Below are 23,382 nucleotides of genomic sequence, written 5' to 3' on the forward strand. Positions count from 1 at the left end.
TCATAATGTTCCCATATGTACCCTGTCTCATAATAGTTTTTTTTTTTTTTTTCTGTCTCATAATAGTTTCTAACCACGTTCCTGTATTTTTGTTACAAGCTCAAAGTTAAATATCATATCACACGGATACCACATACATCATGTATTCATTCATACCTTATCAAAGCTGTTTCGGAGTTAATTTCAATAGTTCACTACTTGCAGAAGAAGCTGTTGAGAGTGGTAAGAGTTCAAAATATTGGAGCTAATTTCAAACTTCCTCCTAGTGAAGCAGATTAACCAGTCCGAGATGATTCCAACAGATGATCCAATCCCAACGGTAACTCTAGGACGAATGACCAAGTTAAATCTAGCAAGGAACATGTTAAAGTTGGTCTTGTTGTATCTAATGAGACAATGGCTGAAAATAAGATCGGAAACTTTGTATAAAATTTGCGGAAAACGTTTTATCTTCCTAAGATAATAATCTTGTTAAAGCCACCTGAACCTCGTTAGGCATTGAAGTAGTGGCAAGGTACTGAGAAACTATATTTGTATTTTACAATGAAACAAGGCAGAGTTACAAACTAAACCATTCAAATAGTGTTTATACATTAGTGCTGTTCGTTTCACTGACGCGGGTTTTTGCGGCTGCGGCTGCGGCTGAGTCTGCGGCTGCGGCTGCGGCCATTCGTTTGGTTGTTGTTCGTTTTGTAGCCGCAGACTCAGCCGCAGCCGCAGCCGCAGCCGCAGCTTGTTGTTCGTTTCGTAAACGCAGGACATTGCCGCAGCCGCAGCCGCAGACGCAGAAAGTAGATTTAATTCTGTTCGTTTGGTTGCCGCAGACGCAATTTTCATTTATTTCATATTTTAATTTTATGAATTTTAAAAATTATATTTTAAATAAATAAAATATTATAAAATTGTAAAATATTGTAAAATTTCATATTTTAATTGTAAAATTTCATATTTTAATTGTAAAATTTCATATTTTAATTTTATGAATTTGTAAAATTGTAAAATTGTAGATTTAACAACATTTTGTAAACTACACACGGCATATATATAATTATTATAGACCAATCACACAAACCTGTAAAACTACACACGGCATATATATAATTATTAGACCTAGACTTTGGCGCTGAGTTTATAAACGTAATTAGAGCAGATGAGTTTATAAGACCAAGCACACATTAGACCAATCACACATTAGACCAAACGTAATGAGTTTATTTCACAGACATAAGAGAAGTAAACATTTTGTTACCAGATTCAAAACCAAGTCTACTAAACCAGCATATACAAAAGGCAGTTTCATACAAAGATCAGACCAAAAGCAAAAGTTCCATACTAGTCCTAAGTTCCATAATAGTCCTAAGCTTCATAGTCACGTTTTATCTTGGTCCTAAGCTCTAGAAACTTAGTCTTAGCTTCATCTGTCTTCATTGTTATAAAAGCCCTTCTGCTCCCTTCACTGTCTATAAGATGTTCCATTGCTGCTTCATATAATGGAGACCACTCTCTCACTCCAGGCAATGTGTACAGAATCTCTAACACATTCTCAACACTAGAAGCTTCTTGACGCTCCATTGAAGCTTCTTGACGCTCCAACATCCGTTCTGCTATCTTGTTCTTCACCATAAGCGCTTCAGTACGTTTGTCACAAGCTTCTACAACCATATCCTTCTCCTTACGCCTTCTTTTTCCTCTCGAACTTCCAGAATGAGTCTGAGTTTGGCGCTGGGTTTGTGTTTGGAGCTGCGGCTGAGTTTCTGTCTCTGCTGCTGCTTGAGTTTCTGCTGCTGGCTGAGAATCGACTTCATCACCATCATCTACACCCACTCCAGAGTTCAAGCTTGCTTCTCCATGTTGAGCACTCCATCCTTCTGCTCCAGTTACTACTACAGCACCAAATTCTTCTTCAAACATATCCATATTAAATTCTTCTTTCCATACAGATCTTCTAATCCCAGGACACTCCTATATAACAAAAAAAAAAAATAAAGAGTAAGTTAATGAGGAATCATGAAGCAAATATAAGCAAATGAAGCAAAAGAAAATACACAGAAGAGATAAGAGAAACTGACCTTTTCACGCTCACTCCACCAATCATCTGACATATCAACCCTTCCCATGCTGTCAAACCCAAGACCTGTCTTATTCTTAATCAACTTCCTAAATTTGACGTACTTCTTTCTACTTGTGTCGTACTTGTTCTTCAACAAAGGCCACTCAAGAAATCCTTTCTTAAACCTCTTTTCGAACGCGTCTATGATGTTCTGTTTCCCTACTTTATTCATTGATGTCGTTCTATTTCCTTTTCTTCTCTCTTCCGCATAGAGTTCGAAAAAATACCTAACTTCTTCAGGAGTCCAAGTCTAAATCACAGAAACACATAAACTCAAGTTCTATACTGACCTAAAGACAGTTCAGTTCCCTACACTACTCAAGTTCTATACTGACCTAAAGCAATACAGTTTCATACATATAACAAGAAAGACTAGTGTGAGAGAGCCTTACCTCTTTTGCCATCTTAAAAAGTGAGGAACAGCGGTAGAGAGTGAGCTTGAGATGACAGAGCCTGCAAAAAAGAAGAGAGAAACCGAGTAGAGTCAATAACCAAAACCGCTGTGTCTATTCTTTAACACAAACCCATCAGAGATATTATACAAACCCATAAAAGACAAACAAAGACAAGAAGATGTACAATGCTTACAAGAGAGAGAGCTGGAGAGGAACAGGGACAGTCTGAGCAAGCTGGAGAGGAACAGGGACAGTCTGAGGAAAAAAATCAAATGTCAGTTCAAAAGTTCTATTCTTTACCAAGCAAGTAAGAACATTTCAAGTAAACAGAGAACTAAGGAAACAAACCTTACTAAAGAGGGTCTGAGCTTGGAGAGAGTGATGGAAGTGAACACCTCGGAGAAGAGCTCGAGACAGAGAGCTTGTGAGAGCCTGCGACCTGCAAAAAAAAAATAACAGACCTTTAGAGCCAGAGCATCAGACTCAAAAAAAATAACTTGTTTTGTGACTTAAAACCACTTGGAAAGAGAGCTCCATGAACAGAGAGAGAACCATACAACCTAGAGCAAAGACAACTAGTACACTTGGAAGTAACTTGAGCAATTCATAAACACAGGTGAGCCTTGTAAAAATTAGAGTAAGACATGGCAAAGGATACAAAAAAAAGCTAGAAGCAAAACCCATCAATTGACCAACAAACAAACTGTAAACATTCAATGACTATCAAGCTTAAACAAACTCTATCAAGCTTAAACAATAAGCAATAAAAAAACCTTTTGTATAAACCTTTACTCTCACAAAAAAAAATCTAGACAACAAACCTATGAAGCTTAAACAGAGTAGAACATCAACAGCATCAAACAAAAGAAGCTAATGAAGCTAACAGCATCAAACAAAAGAAGCTAACAGCATCAAACAAAAGAAGCTAACAACATATCACACACACAAAAACTGAAGTAATAACACCCGATTAAGAATCAAATCAATATCTGAATGGAACCTTAACTCTTAACTCTTAATACAATCATCACAAAATCCCAAAACAGAGAAACCCATCAAACATCTAAATCGCAAATACATCTGAAAAACAAATAAGAACCCATCAAACATCTGAACTAAGACATGAGCTTTGTGTAAGAGGTTCCTTACGAGAGAGTGAGAGACAGACGAAGCTTGGGAGATGCTAGGGAGAGCTTCGAGATGAGTAGATCGAGAGAGAGAGCTTCGAGATGTCCGAGACTGAGAGAGAGAGCTCTGGAGATGGGTTTCAACTGAGCTTGAATCTGCAACACAACACATTCATCAGACTCGGACCAAAGAGGAAGCGTTAGAACATAAGTATCAAGCAGAGCTTGAATCTGCAATATACCTCGGAGAAGAGAGAGAGCGTCGGAGAAGAGAGAGAGAGCTCTGGAGAAGGGTTTCCGTCGGAGAAGAGAGATGGAGAGAGAGAGAGAGAGCTTGAGAAGGGTTTGTGTCGGGGAAGAGAGTTGAGAGAGAGAGAGAGAGCGAGATGGAGAGAGAGCTCGAGGTCGGAGATTGAGAGACCGAGAGAACTCGGAGATGGATCAAGTCATCTCACACTTGCTGATGGAGAGAGGGCTCAGATCGAGAGAGATGGAGAGAGAGATCGAGAGAGATGGATAAAGAGATCGAGATCGAGAGAGATGGAAGAGCTGCGTCAATGGGAGAAGGAGTTGCGTCTGCGGCTATTAGGGTTAGGTATATTTGTAAATACTGAATTATATTAGGGGCAAAAATGTAAATATCTTAAGTCAACGCACGATTTAAGTCGCGATCGCGGGATTTTTCGGCGGCAGACGCAACACTCGGCGTCAGACGCGGCGGTTAGACGCAGGTGCCTGCGTCAATCAAACGAACAAGATTTTTGAAAAAAATCGCCGCAGCCGCAGCCGCAAGAACCTGCGGCGACGAAACGAACAGCACTATTGAGACCACCAAGATAAGAGACTAATTATTATATATTTAATAATAAACTGAGAATCTATATTTTGTGCTTAAGTCATGATCACACTGTCTGACTGAAACAGCATCATACTCTTTACTCGATTCTCTTCCCTAGCTCTGGCTTTCTCTTTTATGTTTTGAACTTGAAACTGAATCTTGTTGCTAGCCATCTCTTCTTTCTCCATCGTAACCAGTCTTTCTCCACTGATCTCACCTAACATCACTTTCCTTCTCAAGTCTGGGTTGCTGCTATCTCCCATGTTAAAAAGAATGGATCTGTACTTTGCTTTTTGAGTCCCCTCGAAAGAACCTAGTATCTCAAACATAGCAGATTCAACCGAAGCAGCCACACTCCAAGAATCGCAAGAAACCACTCCTTCCTTCATCTCAACAGCCACTTTAGACAAGGACTTGTGAAGAATCTCACGCACTTTGTCTCGGTTAGAATCCCCCGTCGTCGTCGTCGAAATCATCTCCTCCTCCACAAGCTTCTTCTTATTCTTCACCACCGTCCGATCACGAGGTCGTGAGCTCGCTTTCCTTCCAGTTGCGTAGAGATATCTGAGCCAAAGAGAGTAAAGAATCTTTCCCTCGGATTGGATTCTAGGGTTTTTGTGCTCCGTGAAAAGGCCGTGACTCTTTCCAATTTGAGGGTATTTGCGATCGACAACCAACTCGCAAGCAAGAGACTCGGGAGCTTCTCTCAAACGAACCATAGCGTCGACACACCTAGAGACCGCTGGAGAAGAATTCTTACCGTCTCCTCTCGCAGCAGATTTTGCAGCTTTGGTTGCAGCTTCAAACAGTTCTAAGAACTCATGCTTCTCCATCCTTCTCTCTCTCTTTCTCGACTGAGAAAATAGGGTTTGTAAGCGACGAATGTAGAGAGAAAGATTGGTTTGTTAAAGAGTGATCTTACGTGTGTTTACATATATAAAGAGAGAGAGAGTATCGTAAACCAAATCCTCTGATAGATTTGCTTTTGTTTCTCTAACACACGTTTATTTACTTGAAACTCAAGCCTCTTCAAACTTTCCTTTTCTTTTGTTTCTGTTTCCAACCGTTAATAGGATTTTCCATTTTCTTCAACATTTATCTTTTCAAAAGTTTATTAAATTAATATAATCTTCTGAGATACAATTTTCAAATTCAATGTTGATTTTTGGTTATGATCTCTATTTTTTCTGGTTTAATCAGATAACTCGGCGGTTTAGAGATGACTAAATAAACCAGAGATTGAAGCCGGTTAGGCAGTAATTGCAATTATTATACGTCAAAAAGAAAGAAAAAGAACTTCTTGTGTGTTTACTGTCCTCTTACACTTGACAATGTTATTACAGAAATTGTGTGATTCCCTACCCTTGGAAATTAACAAAGGTGGTTGTAGAAACTTGAGAAGAAGCCAACACACGTAATAAGCTGTTTACATGAAAAGTGTAGTTTTTTTATATATGTAAATATGTGTGTTGTTTTGGAAACAGCTTATTTATATCGCTAACTTTGCGACATTTGACATTTCTAATAACTATAAACCATTTGATTGAATTTTCATTTCAATTAATAATTATTCAACAAAAAGAGACAATAAACACAGATTGAAGACTGGTCCCTAGACTCTGGAGTGAGTTACAGGATCTCGTGTAATTAAGAACTACTATTATAAAACAAAAAAATGGACCCAAACAACAAAAAATGAATATGGTATAATAACTGAATCATATTCTGTCGATGTTCTCGGAGACGTTCTTCATACGTGGACGAACTTCAGGGTCACTTTCAGTACACGCAAGAGCAAGATGGAATACGGACAAGACCTGTTGCTTAGCGTGAACTTCTTGAAGCAACATTGGATCAACCATATCCGACAATGGAGTCTCCTCTTCAAACCCTTTCCTCACCCACTTCACCAAATCCGTCACCTCAGCAACCCCCGTGGACGACGAGGACGAGCTCAGCGGCGACGAATCCGGCGACTTCCCCGTAAGAAGCTCCATAAGGACAACACCGAACGAGTACACGTCCCATTTCTGAGCAGGCTTGCTTCCAGGGAGACGAGCCTCGGGAGCTTTGTAGCCGTTGGATCTATCCGACGGTTTGATAGAAGTGTAAGGGAGAGCTCCGCCTAAGAAACCGCCGGCCCCAGAGGAGGAGGATGGTTCGCCGGAAGGCGCGGTGATGGTGATGAGACGCGTGAGGCCGAAGTCGGAGATGTAAGGAGTGAAGGAAGAGTCGAGAAGGATGTTGGAAGGCTTGACGTCGCCGTGTATCAACTTTCTTGGGCTGCATTCGTGTAGATAAGCTAGCCCACGTGCCGCTCCTTTTGCGATCTTTAGTCGCGTTGACCATGTTAGGCTAGGTGATGGTTGACCATTCCTCCCTATTTACCAAAGAAATAAAAATGCAAAATAATAAAGTAAACTGCGATGAGAAAAAGACGGGTCAACTAGAGGATCCAGCGAGGTAGGTTTGTAGAATCATTACTCTTAACCTACAAGTCATCTCTCTCTCCTACTCCACATTGTAAATATCTCATCATTGTTTTTCCTCTCCCACTCATTTTTTAACTTTTAGTACTTACTTCTGATTTACTACACTACCAAAGTAAATTAAACCACAACTACAATTGTTTTACTTGTAACTCAAACTATACTATTCAAGAAAAACAAAAGATTCCTGAAAGAGAAAGAAATCTTGGTCCAGTTTTTAAACAAAACAAAAAAAAACAGCAAGCTGATCATTGTTTGAATAGAATATTGAAGTGTTTGTATAGACAAAAACAAAACCAAATAATAATATAATATTCGAGTGTGTAAGCTTTTAAAGGATTAGTAGATGGGATCTTAACCACTCAACCAGATGTTGACCCTACAAGCAAAACTATGTCACATCTAACCTCAATCTGACGTCAACATATAAAAAGCGTTGACAAAGTCAACCTAAATTTTACTTTTATGGTCTAAGTAGTGTTTAGTTTACCTCTAAGTGCATCAGCTAAACTGCCGTTATTGACGAAGTCACTGATCAATAGCTTCTCATCAGGAGCCCAATAATAAGCTCTCAGCTTCACCACATTAGGATGCTTCACCTTCCCCATCGCTTGAACCTCCGTCACAAACTCCTTATACCTCTGTTCCCCTCCTTCTCCAAGCCGCCGTACCGCCACCGGAGCTCCGTTCCCGAGCACCACTTTGTACACTATCCCCAACCCACTCTTCCCAAGAACATACGCAGAAGCTCTCAGAAGCTCGTCTAGCTCAAATGAGAACCCTTTATCGATCGCCACAAGCTCCCCTTCTCCTCTACCCTCTCCGCCCCTCTCGTTATCCTCCGCTTCTGAATCCTCTTCCTTCGGAAACCCACCGACGCAGCAGCAAGTTTTGCCTTTCTCCGTACCGCCGCCGAGTTTCTCGTTACCTGTGCAGCTGCATCCTCCTTCAGAGTCTTTTTTCTTCCAGTACAAGTAAACTATCACCAGCCCTATTAGGGCTACACTCGCAGCATCAGCTACAGAGATCAACACTATCAGTCCCGTGCTTAGCCCTTTTCTTGAATCCACATTATTCTCCGGCGACTTTTTACTCTCCGGCGAGGTTTTCTCACCGTTCTTACATGACTTTTGTAGAGGGAACCCGCAGAGTTTCGGGTTGTTGAGGAAAGCGGTTGGTCCTTGGTTTGAGAAGGACCCGGTTTGAGGGATTTCCCCGGTTAAGTTATTGTTCCTGAGATCGAGAGAGACGGTGACCGGTAGGTTCCCTAGTGAATTAGGAATCTCTCCGGTTAAGTGGTTAAACGAGAGATTAACTGTACCGGAAATCGATTTGAGTTCTCCGAGCTCTTTAGGGATCGAACCGGTGAACTGGTTCGAAGAGAGATCGAGCTGCGCGAGATTCTTCAGCTCCGGCCAGATTTCTCCCGGAATTTCGCCGGAGAATTTGTTCGCGGCGAGGATCAGTCTCTGGAGCTGTTTACAGTCACCGAGATCGGGAGAGAGCGTCCCGGAGAGGGAATTTCGAGACAAATCGAGGTTCTGCAGCCTCGGGAGGGTGCAGATCGACGGCGGCAGAGCGCCGGAGAGGTTGTTTCCGTATAGGAAGAGACTGTGAAGCGCGGTGGCGTTGAAGAGCTGAGTCGGGATCGAGCCGGAGAGCTCGTTGTCGTGGAGGTTGAGACGGCGGAGGTAGATTAAGGACCCGAGCTCCGAGGGGATGTAGCCGCGGAGGTGTTTTCCGGCGAGGGAGATTCCGACGACGCGCAGGCCGGAGGAGGAGGATATGTTGGTACAGGAGATTCCGGTCCAGCGGCAAGGATCGGAGTCGTTGTCGTTCCAGTCGGAGAAAGCGGAGGAGGAGGAGGAGGACTGGTCGACGGCGGATTTGAGGGAGAGTAAGGCGAGGCCGTCGGGGGAGAGAGAGAGGGAGGGAGAGGAGTTGATGAGAAGGTGGAGGAGAAGAGAGAGAATGATCATTTCTGTTTTTTTTTTTGGTTCTTTACTCTGAGAAGTTAATTGAACGGAGAGTGAAGGGAAGAGGAGAGAGTTGTGGAGTTAAGACGATGGTTGAAGGAAGGTGACGGAAGAGACTGGTTGGTCGTGTCAGGGTATTTATTTATGTTAGTTATACCCTTTTTGTCTTATTGTAATCAATATTTAATCACAATTTCAATAACATTATTCATATTTAAAAATTAAGGTTGAAAACTTGTATCTTACTACTAGTGTTACTGTGGTTTTGTAATCCGTATTCAAAGTTTGGTAGTAGTGTGTTTAGATTGTTCATATATGTTTTTCACTTTTCCAAAACTACTATAACATGTAAAGGTTTATCAATTTCTACTGACTGAATGTTAGTAATAGTTAAAAAAATTTGGTTAAAGAGAGAGAAACACAGAGAGAGAGAAAGTAGATCTAATCGAAGGGTCCGGCGTACGGCCGGCACGTGAGCGTCCGTGCCGTCGCCGGAGCCCTTCGCGCTCCCGCTGAAAGAAGTTCCCCTGCCTTTCCAACGCGGTCTCCCTCGTTCGCTTTGTTGGAGCTCTGGTCCGGACCTTGTCCGTCGTCGACACCTCGGAGAGTGTTACGACATCATCGGTGGTTCTGCGGCTGGAGTAACGACGCGATTGTGTGGGGTTCGGTGTGAGGAAATAGGCTGTTTAGATTAGGGTTTGTTTCCGGGAGGTGGAGGCTTCTAGAGCTCCATCGCCGCCGGCCTTGTTTCCGGGAGGCGGAGGCTTCCTCAGCTCCGCTTTCGCCGGCTTTAGCTTCCGGGGGGTGAAGGTGTTCTTTGCCTTGCGTCGCCGGCTCTCGGGTTTTCCTAGTTCCGTTTTAGGTTTTTTTGGTTTTGTGTTGTCGGTGTTGTTCTGATGGAGGAGCTCTCGTCTGAAGACGATCGAGGCTCTCCGGTGGTATTTGGAGATGTTTGTGTGAAGCCTTCTTCTTGGTGGTGGTGATCAATGGTAGCGGAGGTGATCTCGCATGTGCGATCGATCTCTCCGATGATAGAATCTCTGGGTTGAAGGCGGTTGCAGTGACGATGATATGGAGCTGTCGAGCTCGGGTGTGTACCGGTGGATCGATCGATGGATGTTTCACCGGGGGTTTTAGCGCGTTGCGGGGGTCTCGTTGTGGATCGAGACGGTGGCTCACGGGAGCGGTGGTGACCCTGTCGTTAGTGGATTCTAAGGTTTCCGATGTGGGCTTGAGGCCTTGTTTTATGTTTTCTGTTTGCCTTTTGGCTGGGCTTTGTATTTTTGGGCTAGGCCCTTCAATTTATAATATAACTCTTGATGGAAAAAAAAAAAAGAATGTTAGTAATAGTTGTGACTTACAGACAACTGAAAAAGGTTTAAAATTAGTATTGGCATGTGGAATTAATTGTCACTGATTGATTTACTTAACTATAAAAAGAGAGAATCCAAATGTCATAGTGGTCCTCACAAACACGAAAGACAAGTGTAGGTTAGGGTATTTAACAGAGGGATTAAGTGTTGGGATCAAGAACAAATCAAAGAGGTACGGAACACATAATCGTATTAGTAACTCCTTGGGAACTGCTCCGGTCCCTCACGTAGCCGCCGAGCAAAATCCCATGTCTTTGACACGTGTTTGTAGTCTCTTTTTTTCCTTTTTTTTGGAACACAACTTTTTTGTTTGTAATCTCTCTAAAGTCTCACAACATTATAAGGACTTTTGTTAAGATACATAAAGAGTTTTAGAAACTTTTTTTCTGATTATTCCAACTTTGCAATCAACTAAGTGCGTTTTCCTACAATCCTTCTGCCTATAATCAAATAGATTAAAAGGAATTTTCAGTAATTGACGTAATCAACTTGTAGTATTTTTTTGTGCTGCGTTGTAAATGTCACCTTACAATCATTAAAACATGCTTAGAAGCAAATGAAAGCATGGAATCTATGATCTTATCTTATTTAAGATTAGTTATGAGAGACAACTTGCAAAATGAGATTAAATCATGTAATACATCTAACCAAATTCCAAATATACATAAAATACTTTTACTCCAGTTATATCGTGCAATAAAATGACGTTTATCTACTGTTTGAAATTAAATTAGACCCAAGACATCCAAACTAATATATATATAAAACCAAATTTTGTACCAAATTAATATGGTCATTTTTCATTTTTGGTATGGATATCCTTTCCCGACCAGTATACGCAATTGTAGGTATCAACTATACAGTACATCATATATGTTTCTGTCATATGTTGTAGTTCGATTTGTAGAATAGACCAACAAACTACCATCACGTGCTACCATACATATATCGTCTCGGTACGGTGTGAACATCAGAAATACTATATATATTTTAAATGATAAAACTATAAAATGATCATATGGATCTCTAGGTATAATGATGATTTGGAGTGATCTATTATAATTTCTACACCAAGATTATTAATGATGAATACAGCATAATGCACTCATCTTTTTTTTTTTTGTGATGCACTCATTGATTCCACCATTTGGATGAGTTTATCTCAAGAAACCGTAATCCCTTTGCTTTGCACCCAAGTTTTATAATTTTCTTATGTTGTTTTCTATTTTCTATATTATGATGTATTGATATTTTTGCTCATCTTTATGAGGAGCAGAGCTAGACCAGATTTTATATTCACTAAACTTAGGTATGCCTAGAGGTTTATATATGAATATATGTGCGTTGCCATGCTAATATATTTAGATTGAAGCAACATAATAAACTGATTACTCTTCCTGAATTCCGGTAACAGTTAACTGAATGATAATATGGTCCAAAGTCGGTTAAAATATTCATTCATATTATGTTTCTATTGATATTTTCTTATTTAGTACCTAAGTATTTACGATGCTTGCCGATTACTTTGGTTTCAGATGGATAATAAAGTTATCACACCTATTTACTAAATTTGGGAGGGGGTTGGTGCCATGTTAAATGGGTTAAGGCTCCGAATGCCACAGTAATTTAAGCACAACTGTTATTTTATGCGGGAAGCAATGAGTTTTGAAACAGATGCAATTAATTAGAATTATGTATTGGGAGATATGATTTGGGTGCAGTGCGATTTTCCTATATTCTTGAATGGACAAGAAGATGTAGATGCGATTCGAATACAAACATTATTTTTTTAACGCTAGATAACTACATTATTATAAACTTAGAAAATTTACGAACGATTTTACAACGAATAATTCAATTCACGTCATATGAGAGTACTATCTCAGGGGATAGAATGTAATGAAAACTCTTTTAATAAAGGAGTTTTTACTAAATTAATTATATTATTATTGTTGATTTGTTTGTTTTACATTATTGTGTTTTAGACACTTATAAACATAAATAGTTTTTCCATGAAAACATAAATCATGTTTTCTGCTAAAATGCAATTCCATATTTTGCGCCATAAATATAAAATATGATTTTTAATCCAAAACTGATTTAAGTTTTCTGATTTAAGTTTTCTGTCAAAACATAACATTTCATTTTTTATGAAAATAATTATATTTTTCTCTTAAAAATACAAAATGCAAAGTCTCATATCCGGATTAGATTTTATAATTTGGAGCTTTTGAAAGAAAATAAAATATTATGATTTTAACAAAAAAGATAGAATTTTATGTTAAAAACAAGTTTACAATTTGTAGAAAACATAATTTTATGTGTTCTAGAGGGAAACAAGAGTTTTTATTTTTTGCGGAAAATATATTTTCATGTTTTTCTTCAAAAACGTATTCACGTTTTGGTTTTTTGTAAAATAGAATTTCATGAAAAAATGCATTTCCACATTTTATGTCGACAAATATTTTCATATTGGGATAATTTGATGTGTCCATTCTTTATCACCATAAAGATACCACTGGCACGTTTTGAGTTAATGGTAACATGTAGACGTTGAAGAATTTTCATTACATTTGTTGCATTTCTGGACGTCTGTCTTATTTATTGTACTCCTTACTTCTATCTAATGATTGCTGGTACGATGCAGTATCGTTGATGGTAGCCTGTATTACTTAAGCTTACCAGAGCCTCATTACAGCCTTCTCTAATGGAATCCACAGCAATGTGATATTTATGATAAATCACCTTGTTATTAGATAAAAGCGTATACAATGTACAATACTGATAGAGACTTTGGCGTTCGTTCATACGTATATGCATCGCTAAGAGTTCGAAAGATTAAACACATAACAAGTTCTTATAGAGGTTGGAACTATGGTTATTTTGTACACTATTGTTATTTTTTGTCAACTAGGCTGATTACTGAGTACTAGTAGTTATCAGATGTGATTTCAAGTTTATTTGAGAGTTTGAATGTGTATAGATCATGTAAGGTTTCTGTCTGTTTTATGAGAACCCCGAAGGTGCATTATTGCATATTTGCAGAATGGTGAAGTTGATGTAGTGCAACTGAAGCTTTTGCATTTTTTTGTGGACATTTGAAAAGTTTGTAGACTGTCTGTTTAATCAAATCGTGTATGACAAATGACTAATATATTCTGGTGATCTGACTAAAGATAGTATCAACGGTATATATCTTGTGGACAAGAGATCAGGTTAGAACAGTAGAAAGTGTGATGACGAAGATGATGTTGATTGGGACCTTTTTTTTTTTTTGTCAACAAATCTTGAACGTCCAGAGTCAAAGTATTGCTAAAGAGGAGCCACGCTTTCTTGGGAGCTCATCTATTCAGAATGATGAATCAAATAATTCTCAGCAAACATTTATACATTGTTTGGTAAATTTGTGGAAACATTAGCTTCGCACCAACCGAGTAATGAAATCGAACATTGAATCAAATCATGTAATAAGACTGAGAATATATATGTACTTTGTTTTTAACATATGAAACAAGACAAGAGTTGCAAATTAAACTTGGCAACGCAGAACTTTAAAAGTGTTCTTACATTGAGACCACCAAGACAAGAGACTAATTACTATACAATTAATAAACTGAGAATCTATATTTTGTGCTTAAGTCATGATCATACTGTCTGACTGAAACATGATCATACTCTTCACTCGATTCTCTTCCTTATCTCTGGCTTTCTCTTTGATTTTTTGAACTTCCAACTGAATCTTGTGGCTAGCCATCTCTTCTTTCTCCATCGTCACCAGCCTCTCTCCACTGATCTCACCGAACAGCACTTTCCTTCTCAGGTCTGGGTTGCTGCTATTTCCCATGTTGAAAAGAATCGATCTGTACTTTATTTTTTGAGTCCCTTCAAAAGAACCTAGTTTCTCAAACATTGCAGATTCAACGGACGCGGCCACACTCCAAGAATCGCAAGAAACCACTCCTTCCTTTATCTCAACAGCCACTTTAGACAAGGACTTGTGAAGAATCTCACGCACTTTGTCTCGGTTAGAATCCCCAGTCGTCGTCCTCGAAACCATCTCCTCCTCCACAAGCTTCTTCTTATTCTTCACCACCGTCCGATCACGAGGTCGTGAGCTCTGTTTCCTCCCCGTTGCGTAGAGATATCTGAGCCAAAGAGAGTAAAGAATCTTTCCCTCGGATTGGATTCTAGGGTTTTTGTGCTCCGTGAAAAGGCCGTGACTCTTTCCAATTTGAGGGTATTTGCGATCGATGACCATCTCGCAAGCAAGTGACTCTGGAGCTTCTCTCAAACGCTTTATGGCTTCGACGCACCTAGAGACCGCAGGAGAGTTCTTAACGTCTCCTCTCGAAGCAGATTTTGCAGCTTTGGTTGCAGCTTCAAACAGTTCTAAGAACTCATGCTTCTCCATCCTTCTCTCTCTCTTTCTCGCGCGACTGAGAAAATAGGGTTTGGAAGCAACGAAAGTGGAGAGAATGATTTGTATTGTTAGAAAGAGTGAGCTTACGTGTTTGTATATAAAGAGAGAGTATCGTTAACCGACTCCTGCTAGATTTGATTTTGTTTCCCTAACACACGTTTACTTACTTGGAACTCAGGCCTCTTCAAAGTTTCCTTTTTCTTTGTCTTCTGTTTCTAACCGTTGTAAGATTTTCCATTTTCTTCACTTAATTTTATTTATCTTCAAGATTTTATTAAATAATATAATCTTATGAGACAAAATTTCCAAATTCAATGGTTGGTTATGATCTATTTTATTTGGCTTAGAGCATCTCCAAAAGACATTCTATAACTTTTTTTTGCTTTCAAAAAAAAAAACTTCAAATTTGAAGTTTTGAGGGATGAAACTCTATATTTGAAGTTTCACTACTCAAAACTTCAAATTTGAAGGTTCATATTTTTATTTGCATTTTGGTCCCTATAATCACACATCACCTTTATGATTCATAAATATTTTCTTGTTTATTGTTTTAATCGTTAAAAAAATTATATCTCATAAATATTTTAAATTTTGTTTACAGATTTTAAATTTTACACATAAATTTAAATAAACCTTTAAAATAAGATCTAAAATATTTTAAGCTAGATTTAGTCAACAATAATATACAAAAAAAACTTAACAAAAAGATTTTAAAAATTACATAAAGACATAACTATTACACAAATTTAAATATTACAAGAATACTAATATTCAGGTAAGTTTGATCCGGAACCTTCAAATTTTCAAATATTGTCCAAATTTTTTTTGTGTAACTGAAGATGGTTGTTGTTATTGTTTTTGATGTTTTTTCGTACAATTATTTCTTGTTCATATCGAATGTATTCATGAGTATTAATATCATCGAAAAAATTAGTCTTTTAGCAATATTTTATGTTTTTCTTTTACTTTCTTGTTCCAAACTAATGTATTTAGAAATATCAATATTACCCGATTTCAACAACTTTTAGCTCGTAATCTACAAAGTACAAATAAGGAGAGACATTTTTACTTCAAAATTCACTAATAGATCATATATGCATTACAAAAAATCATTTTATTTTGTTTAAAGTTTAATATTAATTAAGTTATTTTTATTTAAATTTTTATATTTAATAAAATATTTTATTAATTAATATTATTGTAATATGTTTATATATGTGCTTGTTATTTATAAAAGTTTTATGAATTCAAATTAGTTATGACAAATATAAGGACCATATTATAAAATATAAATAGTTTTTAAGTTGAGTTTGAAGTTTTTCTTTTGGAAAAGAACACCTTTAAACTTCAAATATGGAGTTTTAGAAACTTCAAAATAGAGTTTATTTTTGGAGATGATTAACTAGGTAGTTTAGAGATATAAGTAACTAAACTAGAGACTGAAGCCGGTTAAGCAGAAATAAGGAGCTGGTTTATGAGAACCACTATTTATTTGGTCTAATCAGATAATTCGGTGGTTTAAAGAAGATTAAATAAAGAGAAAAAGACTAGGATAGCACCAAACCAAGTTTTTGTTCCCAAAGTAGCACTCAAGGCTCAAAGTCACAAAAATAGGTTTCATTAAAGAGGTAAATATACACGTATACCCCTTGGGTTAATTAATCCAAACCTTAGGGTTTAGAGTTAAGGGGTGGAGTTTTGGAATTAGGGTTTAAAATTTTATAAAAAATAAATACTAAAATAAAAAATAAAAATTTTAAAAACAGTTTCAAAAAGTACTTTTAAATTATAAAAAAAAAAATTTGAAAAAAAAATAAAAAAAAATTTCGAAAAAAAATTTCAAAAAAAAAATTATAAAAATTTCAAATCTGAAAGCACATAATCTGAAACTATAAAAAAAAATTTCTTTTTTTTTATTTTTATTTTTATTTTATTATTTTTATTTATTTTTGTTTGTTTATTTAATTTTAAACCAAGGGTATTAGGGATATTTTACCCTTTAATGAATGTCATTTTTGTGACTTTCTTCTTCTAGTGCTATTTTTGAGAAATAAACTTCAAAATGTGCTATTATTGACAATTGTCCTTAAATAAACCAGAGATTGAAACTGGTTAGGCTGAAACTGGGAGCTGGTTTACGAGAACCAAAACAAATCTGAACCGTGTGAAAGAAACTCAAACCATTAATTACGGATTTGCTCTCTCTCTCTCTCTCTCTCTCTCGGTGATTCTTGATTTGATCCTGAGATTAGGCTCCCCTGCTCGCTCACCGGATCCTCGCCGTCCGTTGAAAATCTCTCCCAGCTAAAGGCAAGTCAAGAGTTTAGGCGATGCATCGTCTCTGTTGTGTTATTACATCATTTAGCGTTTGTTTCTTGCGCAACAGGTGTTCGATGAAATTACTCAATGAACATTTCGCTCTCTTTTATTGCAGGGACAATTCTTGTGTTGTCATGACGAGCCTGCTATGGTTAACAGCAGAAGAGGCTGCAAAGAACAGAGGCAAAGTTCTTTCCTTGTACCGCCAGTTACTAAGGAGCGTGAACTCACCGAAACTGCAGCTTAGTTACGCTTCAAGACTCGCCAAGAAAGCTGAGATTAAGACCATCTTCTTGTTTGGCTCCGAAGAGATTTCCAAACACAACGTCGCCGATCTCATCCGTACCGGTGAATATGCTCTTTCTCAGTTGAAACAAGGCAAGATCCCAAACAACACTACTCAGTATTGAGCCATGTAGTTGCTTCCATTTGCAAATCTTCATGCATTCACAAACGGTGTGACGCTCTTTTTGTTTATTTGAGAACATACATTGAATCAGCTTTCCCGTACAACGTTTTGGTTCGATGCAGTTTGAATAAACAAGTGATTACTTGTAATGCACAACAAGTCGAGTTAGGAGTGAATGATTCACATTATGCCATAACTCATGTGAATTATAAATAGTAAGTGATTACTTGTAATGCACAACAAGCCGAGTTAGGAGTGAATGATTCACATTATGCCATAACTCATGTGAATTATAAATAGTAAGTATGTGTTTCTTTCACAAATCTGAGGGTTTAACAAAATTGTTTGATTGTAATTCGACAAAAACATGATGGATCATATTTTAAGATTCTACCAAAACTTGTATCAGATAGTTGTCAGCACAAAAGCTTTTAGTAGTCAATAAGCAGCTCTCATTCTGTGTTCAGCCCTTCTTCTAGCTTCTGAGCTTTTTGATTTCCAATCTGTGGCCGTCTCATAGCTGCATAAAACAGAGGAAGATGAAGAATCATATGTCACAATCTTCTACAGAGTTTTAGTATTACATTGTTTTTGTATGCTTAATGGAAACGTGTAAACTCACATTTAAGAGCTGACCCGGCAAGACAAGTAAGCCTTGATTTAGTGTTTGTCTCGGCTAATGGTTTTGCATTCTCTTTAGCAGCCATTCGCATGTCCCAAACTCGTATGATCCCATCAGAAGATGCAGAAGCAACCAAGTACGGATCTTCCGACGCACCGTCATTTTCATTCCTAGTAAGCGTGACGACACCCTTGATCCGAGCTGGGTGAGCATCTTGTATGGAATAAGCAAGCTTCCCGCTATTTGTGTCCCAAGCTGTTATGGCCCTATCCTCACCAGCTGTAAACAGAGTCCCACTCTGTTGCAAATTAATCAAACATTTTAGCCTTATACAAAATCTAAAATCAAAACAGCTCTAAAGACAAGTTGAGGAAGACAAGTTACTATATAGAGACAAAGAGATATATAAGTACAGAGAGAATCTCACGTCCCCAGGAGAAGCACAGAGTATACGCTTGCGGCTACCATTATCAAGCTCAAGAAGAAGCTTAGCATCTTCACTCTGATGAACATCAACTTTACTATTCACCACCATGAAGAACCTCTCCCCACTCGGATCAAACTTCACAAGACTCGCCTCGTGCCCCAACCTACAACAAAAACTCCTCTTCCCCCTCACAAGATTCAACATCGCAAAGCACTCGTCACGGTAAACAGCCAAAGCGAGCTTCCCAGAAGGGTGAATCGATAGATCGTTGACAGCCTTCTTGTGAGGACGAAAGGACTTGAGGAGGACAAAAGGGTCCGTGTCGAAGATGGCCACGGAGCCGTCGGCGGCGGCGGAGATGAGATTACGAGGGAAGGAGAGGGAAGAGGGAGTGTAGAAGGAGAGGGCGGTGATCGAAGCGGTGTGGTTGTGGTCGAGGAGGGAGCCGAGGGAGGAGGCGGAAGGGAGGTCGTAGAGATGGATAGTGTCGTCGGAGCCGCCGGAAGCGGCGGCGGGACCGGAGCAAGCGACGGTAGTGATGGAGGAGATGTGGGAAGGGTAGGAGAAGAGAGGGGAGAGGGTTAGGGTTTGAGTGTCTGCGTCGTGCTTTGTGGGTTTAAGCTTGAAACCCCATATGAATCTCTCGTAGGAGCCTGCGATGATGCTCATTGCTTTCTCTCTCTCTGGGGTCACGACAGCTACTAGGGTTTTAGGACCGATGTATTAACTTGCTTGTTTGTGTTGTGTCATAAAATGTAATCATAAATCAAACCAGAGACTAAACCGATTAGATTTGTGGTTCTTTCTTTTTATTCGACCATTACAAAGAAAAAGCCCATTAAGAACATAACCTAATTTATAATAAAGCCCAACTTATACCCATGCAACTGAGACGATGATATGATAAGCGAAAAAGAAATGCCACGTATAAAAAACATGAAATGAAGAGTGAAAATTAAAACAATAGCTCGACTTTAAAAATAAGAGAAAGACAAAAAAAAATCTCATTTCAGTTGAGATGTATATTATGAAATACTATTTAACGATAAGAAAATGATACTCGGCAAATTATTAATAAGTTGATTTTTTTTTAAATACTCAAATTTTATTAAACGAACTAAATTTGAGTAAAATAATAATACTATTTGGTTTAAAAATTTTAAGCAACGGAGATGGTCTTCATAAATTAAACAACTAGTAAAAGTATAATTATTTATCACCAAAAAAACAGGGGAACAATTCATGCCTTATTGTTGCTTAGCATTTTGTTATATCATCGTAGAATGAAGTGTCATATAAACGTGAAACATAACGAAGGCCAACATTTGAAATATAGCTGTATAAACGTGCATAAGCAAATAAAAGTAACATTGAATAACTTGTTTCCTTCATCACTCGCTTTTTCATTCAAAAAGTAATAATCAAAACTTGAAACTCTAACATTTGTAAAAGAATCCCATTCTTGCTTTGTTGCATGTGAGGAAGTTTGAAATGAACAAAAATTGCAATACTTGGCGTGATATGCTGTTTTTGTAAACATATGAACTATTTTCCAGTGTATATATATGGGCTGGCGATCTATTTCTCCACCGGAACTATGGTGTCGCACTATTTCTCCATCAAACTATTGCCTCGTTTCATTTCCCCACCAAACGAAAGTTAAATATCTATATACCCACCATATCAAAGTTAAATATCTCTTTCCCCACCCGACAAAAGTTAAACACTCAAATCCACGTAAAACCATGTTTAGTTGGTTAATTAGTTTGGTTAAGACGGGTTAGTAATACTGAATCTTGACTTAACCGAACTTAATTATTTTTAACCCGACTTAACCATCCTAATCTATCTAAACCCAAAAAATCCCCAAATCAAAAACCCAAGAACCCTAGAACGTGAAATAGAGAGAGTGGGAGAAAATTCCTGAGAGAAAACAACAGGAAATCGATTGAATTCGTGTTTACCATGTCTGTAGTACCTATAATCGGCGAAGGAGAGTTCGAAATTGATGATGAAGAAGTTGAGCGAGAAGAGTTTGAACTCGACGAATTGTTGCGAAATTTCGTGAGTGAGCCGCAAATTCAGCATGACGTCTTGCCTGAGAGTGATGAAGATAATGAGGAAGAAGAAAATCCTGAAGCCCCACAGAGAATGAGGACGCATATACGCCGTGGTGATGGGCATTTGTACCGAGACCAGACATTCTTCAATGGTGTGGCTTTCAAAGACAGAGTCCTCGATTATGCTCTTAGGACTCGCTGCAATATCAGACAATACAGGTATGATAAGGATAAGCTTGGTTTCGAATGTGCTGGTCATGGTGAGAATGATGAAGCTTGTGGCTGGAAAATTTATGCTTCGATCCTGCCGAAGGATAAAATTTGGAGAGTTAGGTTGTTTGTAGATAACCACACATGTGAGGTTAATGGAGAGTGTGAGATGGTGAAGGTCCCTGTGATAGCTAGGTTGTTTGTGAACAAGATCCGTGAAGAGCCGGCATACTATATGCCTATGAAGATCGAGGAATTGATCATGGCAAATTGGTCTATTAGTGTGTCTAGGCCTCAGTGTCAAGCTGGTAGGAATAAAGCTTTGAAGTGGATTAAGAGTGAACATGATCAACAGTTTGCACGCCTTAAAGATTATGCTGCCGAGATAGTAGAATCAAAGCTTTGTTTGATTAAGTTTGTGGTTCTGTTTCAGGGATTGATCAGAGCTATTAAGATAGAGTTGCCTAAGATGGAGCATCGGAAGTGTGTAAGACACATTTACGGGAATTTGAAGAAGAAACATGGCAACAAAAAACAGATGAAGTCTTACATATGGAGTGTAGCATGGAGCTACAATGAAGCAAAGTATCAGCAAAACTTGGACAGGTTAAGTTGCTACGATACAGGTGTGTATACAGATGTTATGGCTACAAATCCGAAGAGTTGGTGCCGAGCTTTCTTCAAGCTGGGAAATTACTGCGAAGATGTGGAGAACAACTCGACAGAGTCCTTTAACAGCTCCATCAACAAGGCAAGAGAGAAGCCATTTGTGCATATGCTCGAAACAATAGCAAGACTTGCTATGGTACGTATAGCCACAAGATCCAGAGAATCTCATGAACACCAAGGTAAGTTTTTTTCAATACTTCTAATATCTAAAAAATATAAATTCAGTTAACTTAATTGGCTCTCTCTTTGTCAGGAAAATGTACACCATATGTGCAGAGAGTTCTCGCTAAGGCTCTTGTTGATAAGCCCTTTAAAGACGGAGCCAACAAATGTGTTATTAGAAGAAGCGTTAAAGGCTACTTTGACTCAAGATTGAATGGCCAAACTCATCGTGTCCATTTGGAGAAAAGAACTTGTTCGTGCAGGAAGTTCGACATCACTGGAATTCCATGTAAGCATGCATATGGTGTGATGCTGAAGTTAAAGGTTGATCCGTCAGACTATGTTTGTGAGTGGTTTCGCACGGCTAAGTGGAGAAGAAACTACACAGATGGAATTGTTCCAGTCAGGGGTTCTATGTTTTGGCCCAAAACAGATGCTCCTGATGTACATGCTCCACCTGTAGAGGATGAACAAGGGGAAGAAACAGAGGGAGAACGAGGGAAAGAAACAGGGAAGAAGAAGAAGAAGCTCACCAAAGCGGATAAGACAAGGAAAAGAGGTGTGAATGAGTCACCAACCAAGAAGCTACCAAAAGCCAAGAAAAGGACTATGCATTGTGGCATTTGTGGTAAGGCTAATCACAACTCGAGGTGGCATGCAAAGCAGGGCAAGCATGATGATTCGGTACCGGTAAGCACATCTCAAACTGCAGGTGAAGCCTCACAAGGAACTCTCACTCAAGCTAGTGTTTCTCAAGCTTGAATGATTTGATATGTAATGGCATCTATTATCTTTTGTTTTGAACTTAATTTTCGACAGCTATGTAATGACATATATCTTTGGTTTTGAACTTCATGGTCTTGGATCCATGTAATGTAATGACATTTATCTATCTTTGTTTTGCACTTCATATTATCTTTGTTACTGCAACTAAAAGCTTGTATATTTTCTTTAAAATCATTGCATTCTACTGAATAAAATAGGCTTAACAATCATCTTAAAATAGACAAAGTCATTGCATTAATAAAATTGAAACCATGTCAAAGTACACAAACCACAATGATCAAACACACAAAACACAAGATTACTAAAACAAAGGTCATTCCTATATAAACCTTTTCAACCAAAGAGCTTACTAAACCCAACCATGCCCATACACAAAACAACTACAACAACCATCATTTTCTTCATCGTAGAAGATGATTCAACCAAAGCCTCTTCAACTCTCTCGAAAATCTCCTTCTCAAGCTTCATTTGCATATTCTCAAACACTATTCTCTCAAACTCATTCCTCTCCATTGTAACTGTCTCCAGTTTTGCCGCAAGTGAAGCATTTTTCATTTTTAATGCCTCTATCTCATCTAAATAAGCCTCATCGACCCACTTGAAAGTGTGGTTGTCATTCGAGAGCTGTGCATTATTTAGACAAAAAATTATGAAAAGAAAACATTAACTAACACAATGAAGAAGAAGCAAGGATTAATCAAATTACCTTCTTAGATACAGCATATCCGCAACGATAGTAACGCCGGTACGGATTGTTGCTGGATTTAGAAACCAATTCCATTATTTGAACCCCACAATGACAAAGTCTCGGCACACCAAACACTCTGCCTCCAGAACGTCCACTTGACGAACCACTAGAAGCTCCAGACACGTTACTCATGGCTTTAGATCTGAAAATTAACACAAAGTGAGAAGAGATTAAGAACAAAAAGCAATAAGCACTCGACAATAAGAAAAGAAGAAGAAGAACTCTGAGATTCACATTCTACA

The 23,382-nt window shown here is 38.4% G+C and overlaps 8 protein-coding genes across 8 annotated transcripts; 2 read left to right on the forward strand and 6 right to left on the reverse strand.

The window, feature by feature from the left end:
• Positions 1-36: 36 nt before the first annotated feature.
• Positions 37-2,860, reverse strand: LOC117126621. The gene is made up of 3 exons (XM_033275146.1): positions 2,503-2,860; positions 2,070-2,360; positions 37-1,962 (listed from the first exon to the last, which is right to left on the reverse strand). Exons 1-3 carry the CDS (start codon positions 2,512-2,514, stop codon positions 1,357-1,359), a joined length of 909 nt encoding a protein of 302 aa, XP_033131037.1. The 5' UTR covers positions 2,515-2,860; the 3' UTR covers positions 37-1,356.
• On the reverse strand, positions 2,511-5,764 carry LOC103831493 (transcription elongation factor TFIIS-like). Its single transcript, XM_033275147.1, has 4 exons — positions 3,655-5,764; positions 2,854-2,944; positions 2,699-2,760; positions 2,511-2,563 (listed from the first exon to the last, which is right to left on the reverse strand). The coding sequence occupies exon 1, from the start codon at positions 5,301-5,303 to the stop codon at positions 4,524-4,526; it is 780 nt and encodes a 259-aa protein (XP_033131038.1). The 5' UTR covers positions 5,304-5,764; the 3' UTR covers positions 2,511-2,563; positions 2,699-2,760; positions 2,854-2,944; positions 3,655-4,523.
• A 231-nt stretch (positions 5,765-5,995) lies between these two features.
• Positions 5,996-9,239, reverse strand: LOC103831173 (receptor protein kinase-like protein ZAR1). Its single transcript, XM_009107042.3, has 2 exons — positions 7,450-9,239; positions 5,996-6,850 (listed from the first exon to the last, which is right to left on the reverse strand). Exons 1-2 carry the CDS (start codon positions 8,936-8,938, stop codon positions 6,189-6,191), a joined length of 2,151 nt encoding a protein of 716 aa, XP_009105290.1. The 5' UTR covers positions 8,939-9,239; the 3' UTR covers positions 5,996-6,188.
• A 2,112-nt stretch (positions 9,240-11,351) lies between these two features.
• On the reverse strand, positions 11,352-16,466 carry LOC103831174 (transcription elongation factor TFIIS-like). The gene has a single exon (XM_033275148.1). It carries the CDS (start codon positions 14,717-14,719, stop codon positions 13,943-13,945), a length of 777 nt encoding a protein of 258 aa, XP_033131039.1. The 5' UTR covers positions 14,720-16,466; the 3' UTR covers positions 11,352-13,942.
• A 353-nt stretch (positions 16,467-16,819) lies between these two features.
• On the forward strand, positions 16,820-17,693 carry LOC103831175. Its single transcript, XM_009107044.3, has 2 exons — positions 16,820-17,038; positions 17,163-17,693. Exon 2 carries the CDS (start codon positions 17,182-17,184, stop codon positions 17,455-17,457), a length of 276 nt encoding a protein of 91 aa, XP_009105292.1. The 5' UTR covers positions 16,820-17,038; positions 17,163-17,181; the 3' UTR covers positions 17,458-17,693.
• Positions 17,694-17,728: 35 nt separating this feature from the next.
• Positions 17,729-19,419, reverse strand: LOC103831176 (p21-activated protein kinase-interacting protein 1-like). The gene is made up of 3 exons (XM_009107045.3): positions 18,506-19,419; positions 18,079-18,376; positions 17,729-17,976 (listed from the first exon to the last, which is right to left on the reverse strand). Exons 1-3 carry the CDS (start codon positions 19,172-19,174, stop codon positions 17,909-17,911), a joined length of 1,035 nt encoding a protein of 344 aa, XP_009105293.1. The 5' UTR covers positions 19,175-19,419; the 3' UTR covers positions 17,729-17,908.
• A 662-nt stretch (positions 19,420-20,081) lies between these two features.
• LOC117126881 lies at positions 20,082-23,352 on the forward strand. The gene is made up of 2 exons (XM_033276103.1): positions 20,082-21,623; positions 21,698-23,352. The coding sequence occupies exons 1-2, from the start codon at positions 20,471-20,473 to the stop codon at positions 22,366-22,368; spliced, it is 1,824 nt and encodes a 607-aa protein (XP_033131994.1). The 5' UTR covers positions 20,082-20,470; the 3' UTR covers positions 22,369-23,352.
• Positions 22,671-23,277, reverse strand: LOC103831177 (uncharacterized protein At4g04775-like). The gene is made up of 2 exons (XM_033276111.1): positions 23,099-23,277; positions 22,671-23,016 (listed from the first exon to the last, which is right to left on the reverse strand). Exons 1-2 carry the CDS (start codon positions 23,270-23,272, stop codon positions 22,726-22,728), a joined length of 465 nt encoding a protein of 154 aa, XP_033132002.1. The 5' UTR covers positions 23,273-23,277; the 3' UTR covers positions 22,671-22,725.
• Positions 23,353-23,382: the final 30 nt, after the last annotated feature.

Source organism: Brassica rapa, chromosome A07 (assembly GCF_000309985.2).
Source record: "Brassica rapa cultivar Chiifu-401-42 chromosome A07, CAAS_Brap_v3.01, whole genome shotgun sequence".
Taxonomy (NCBI): domain Eukaryota; kingdom Viridiplantae; phylum Streptophyta; class Magnoliopsida; order Brassicales; family Brassicaceae; genus Brassica; species Brassica rapa.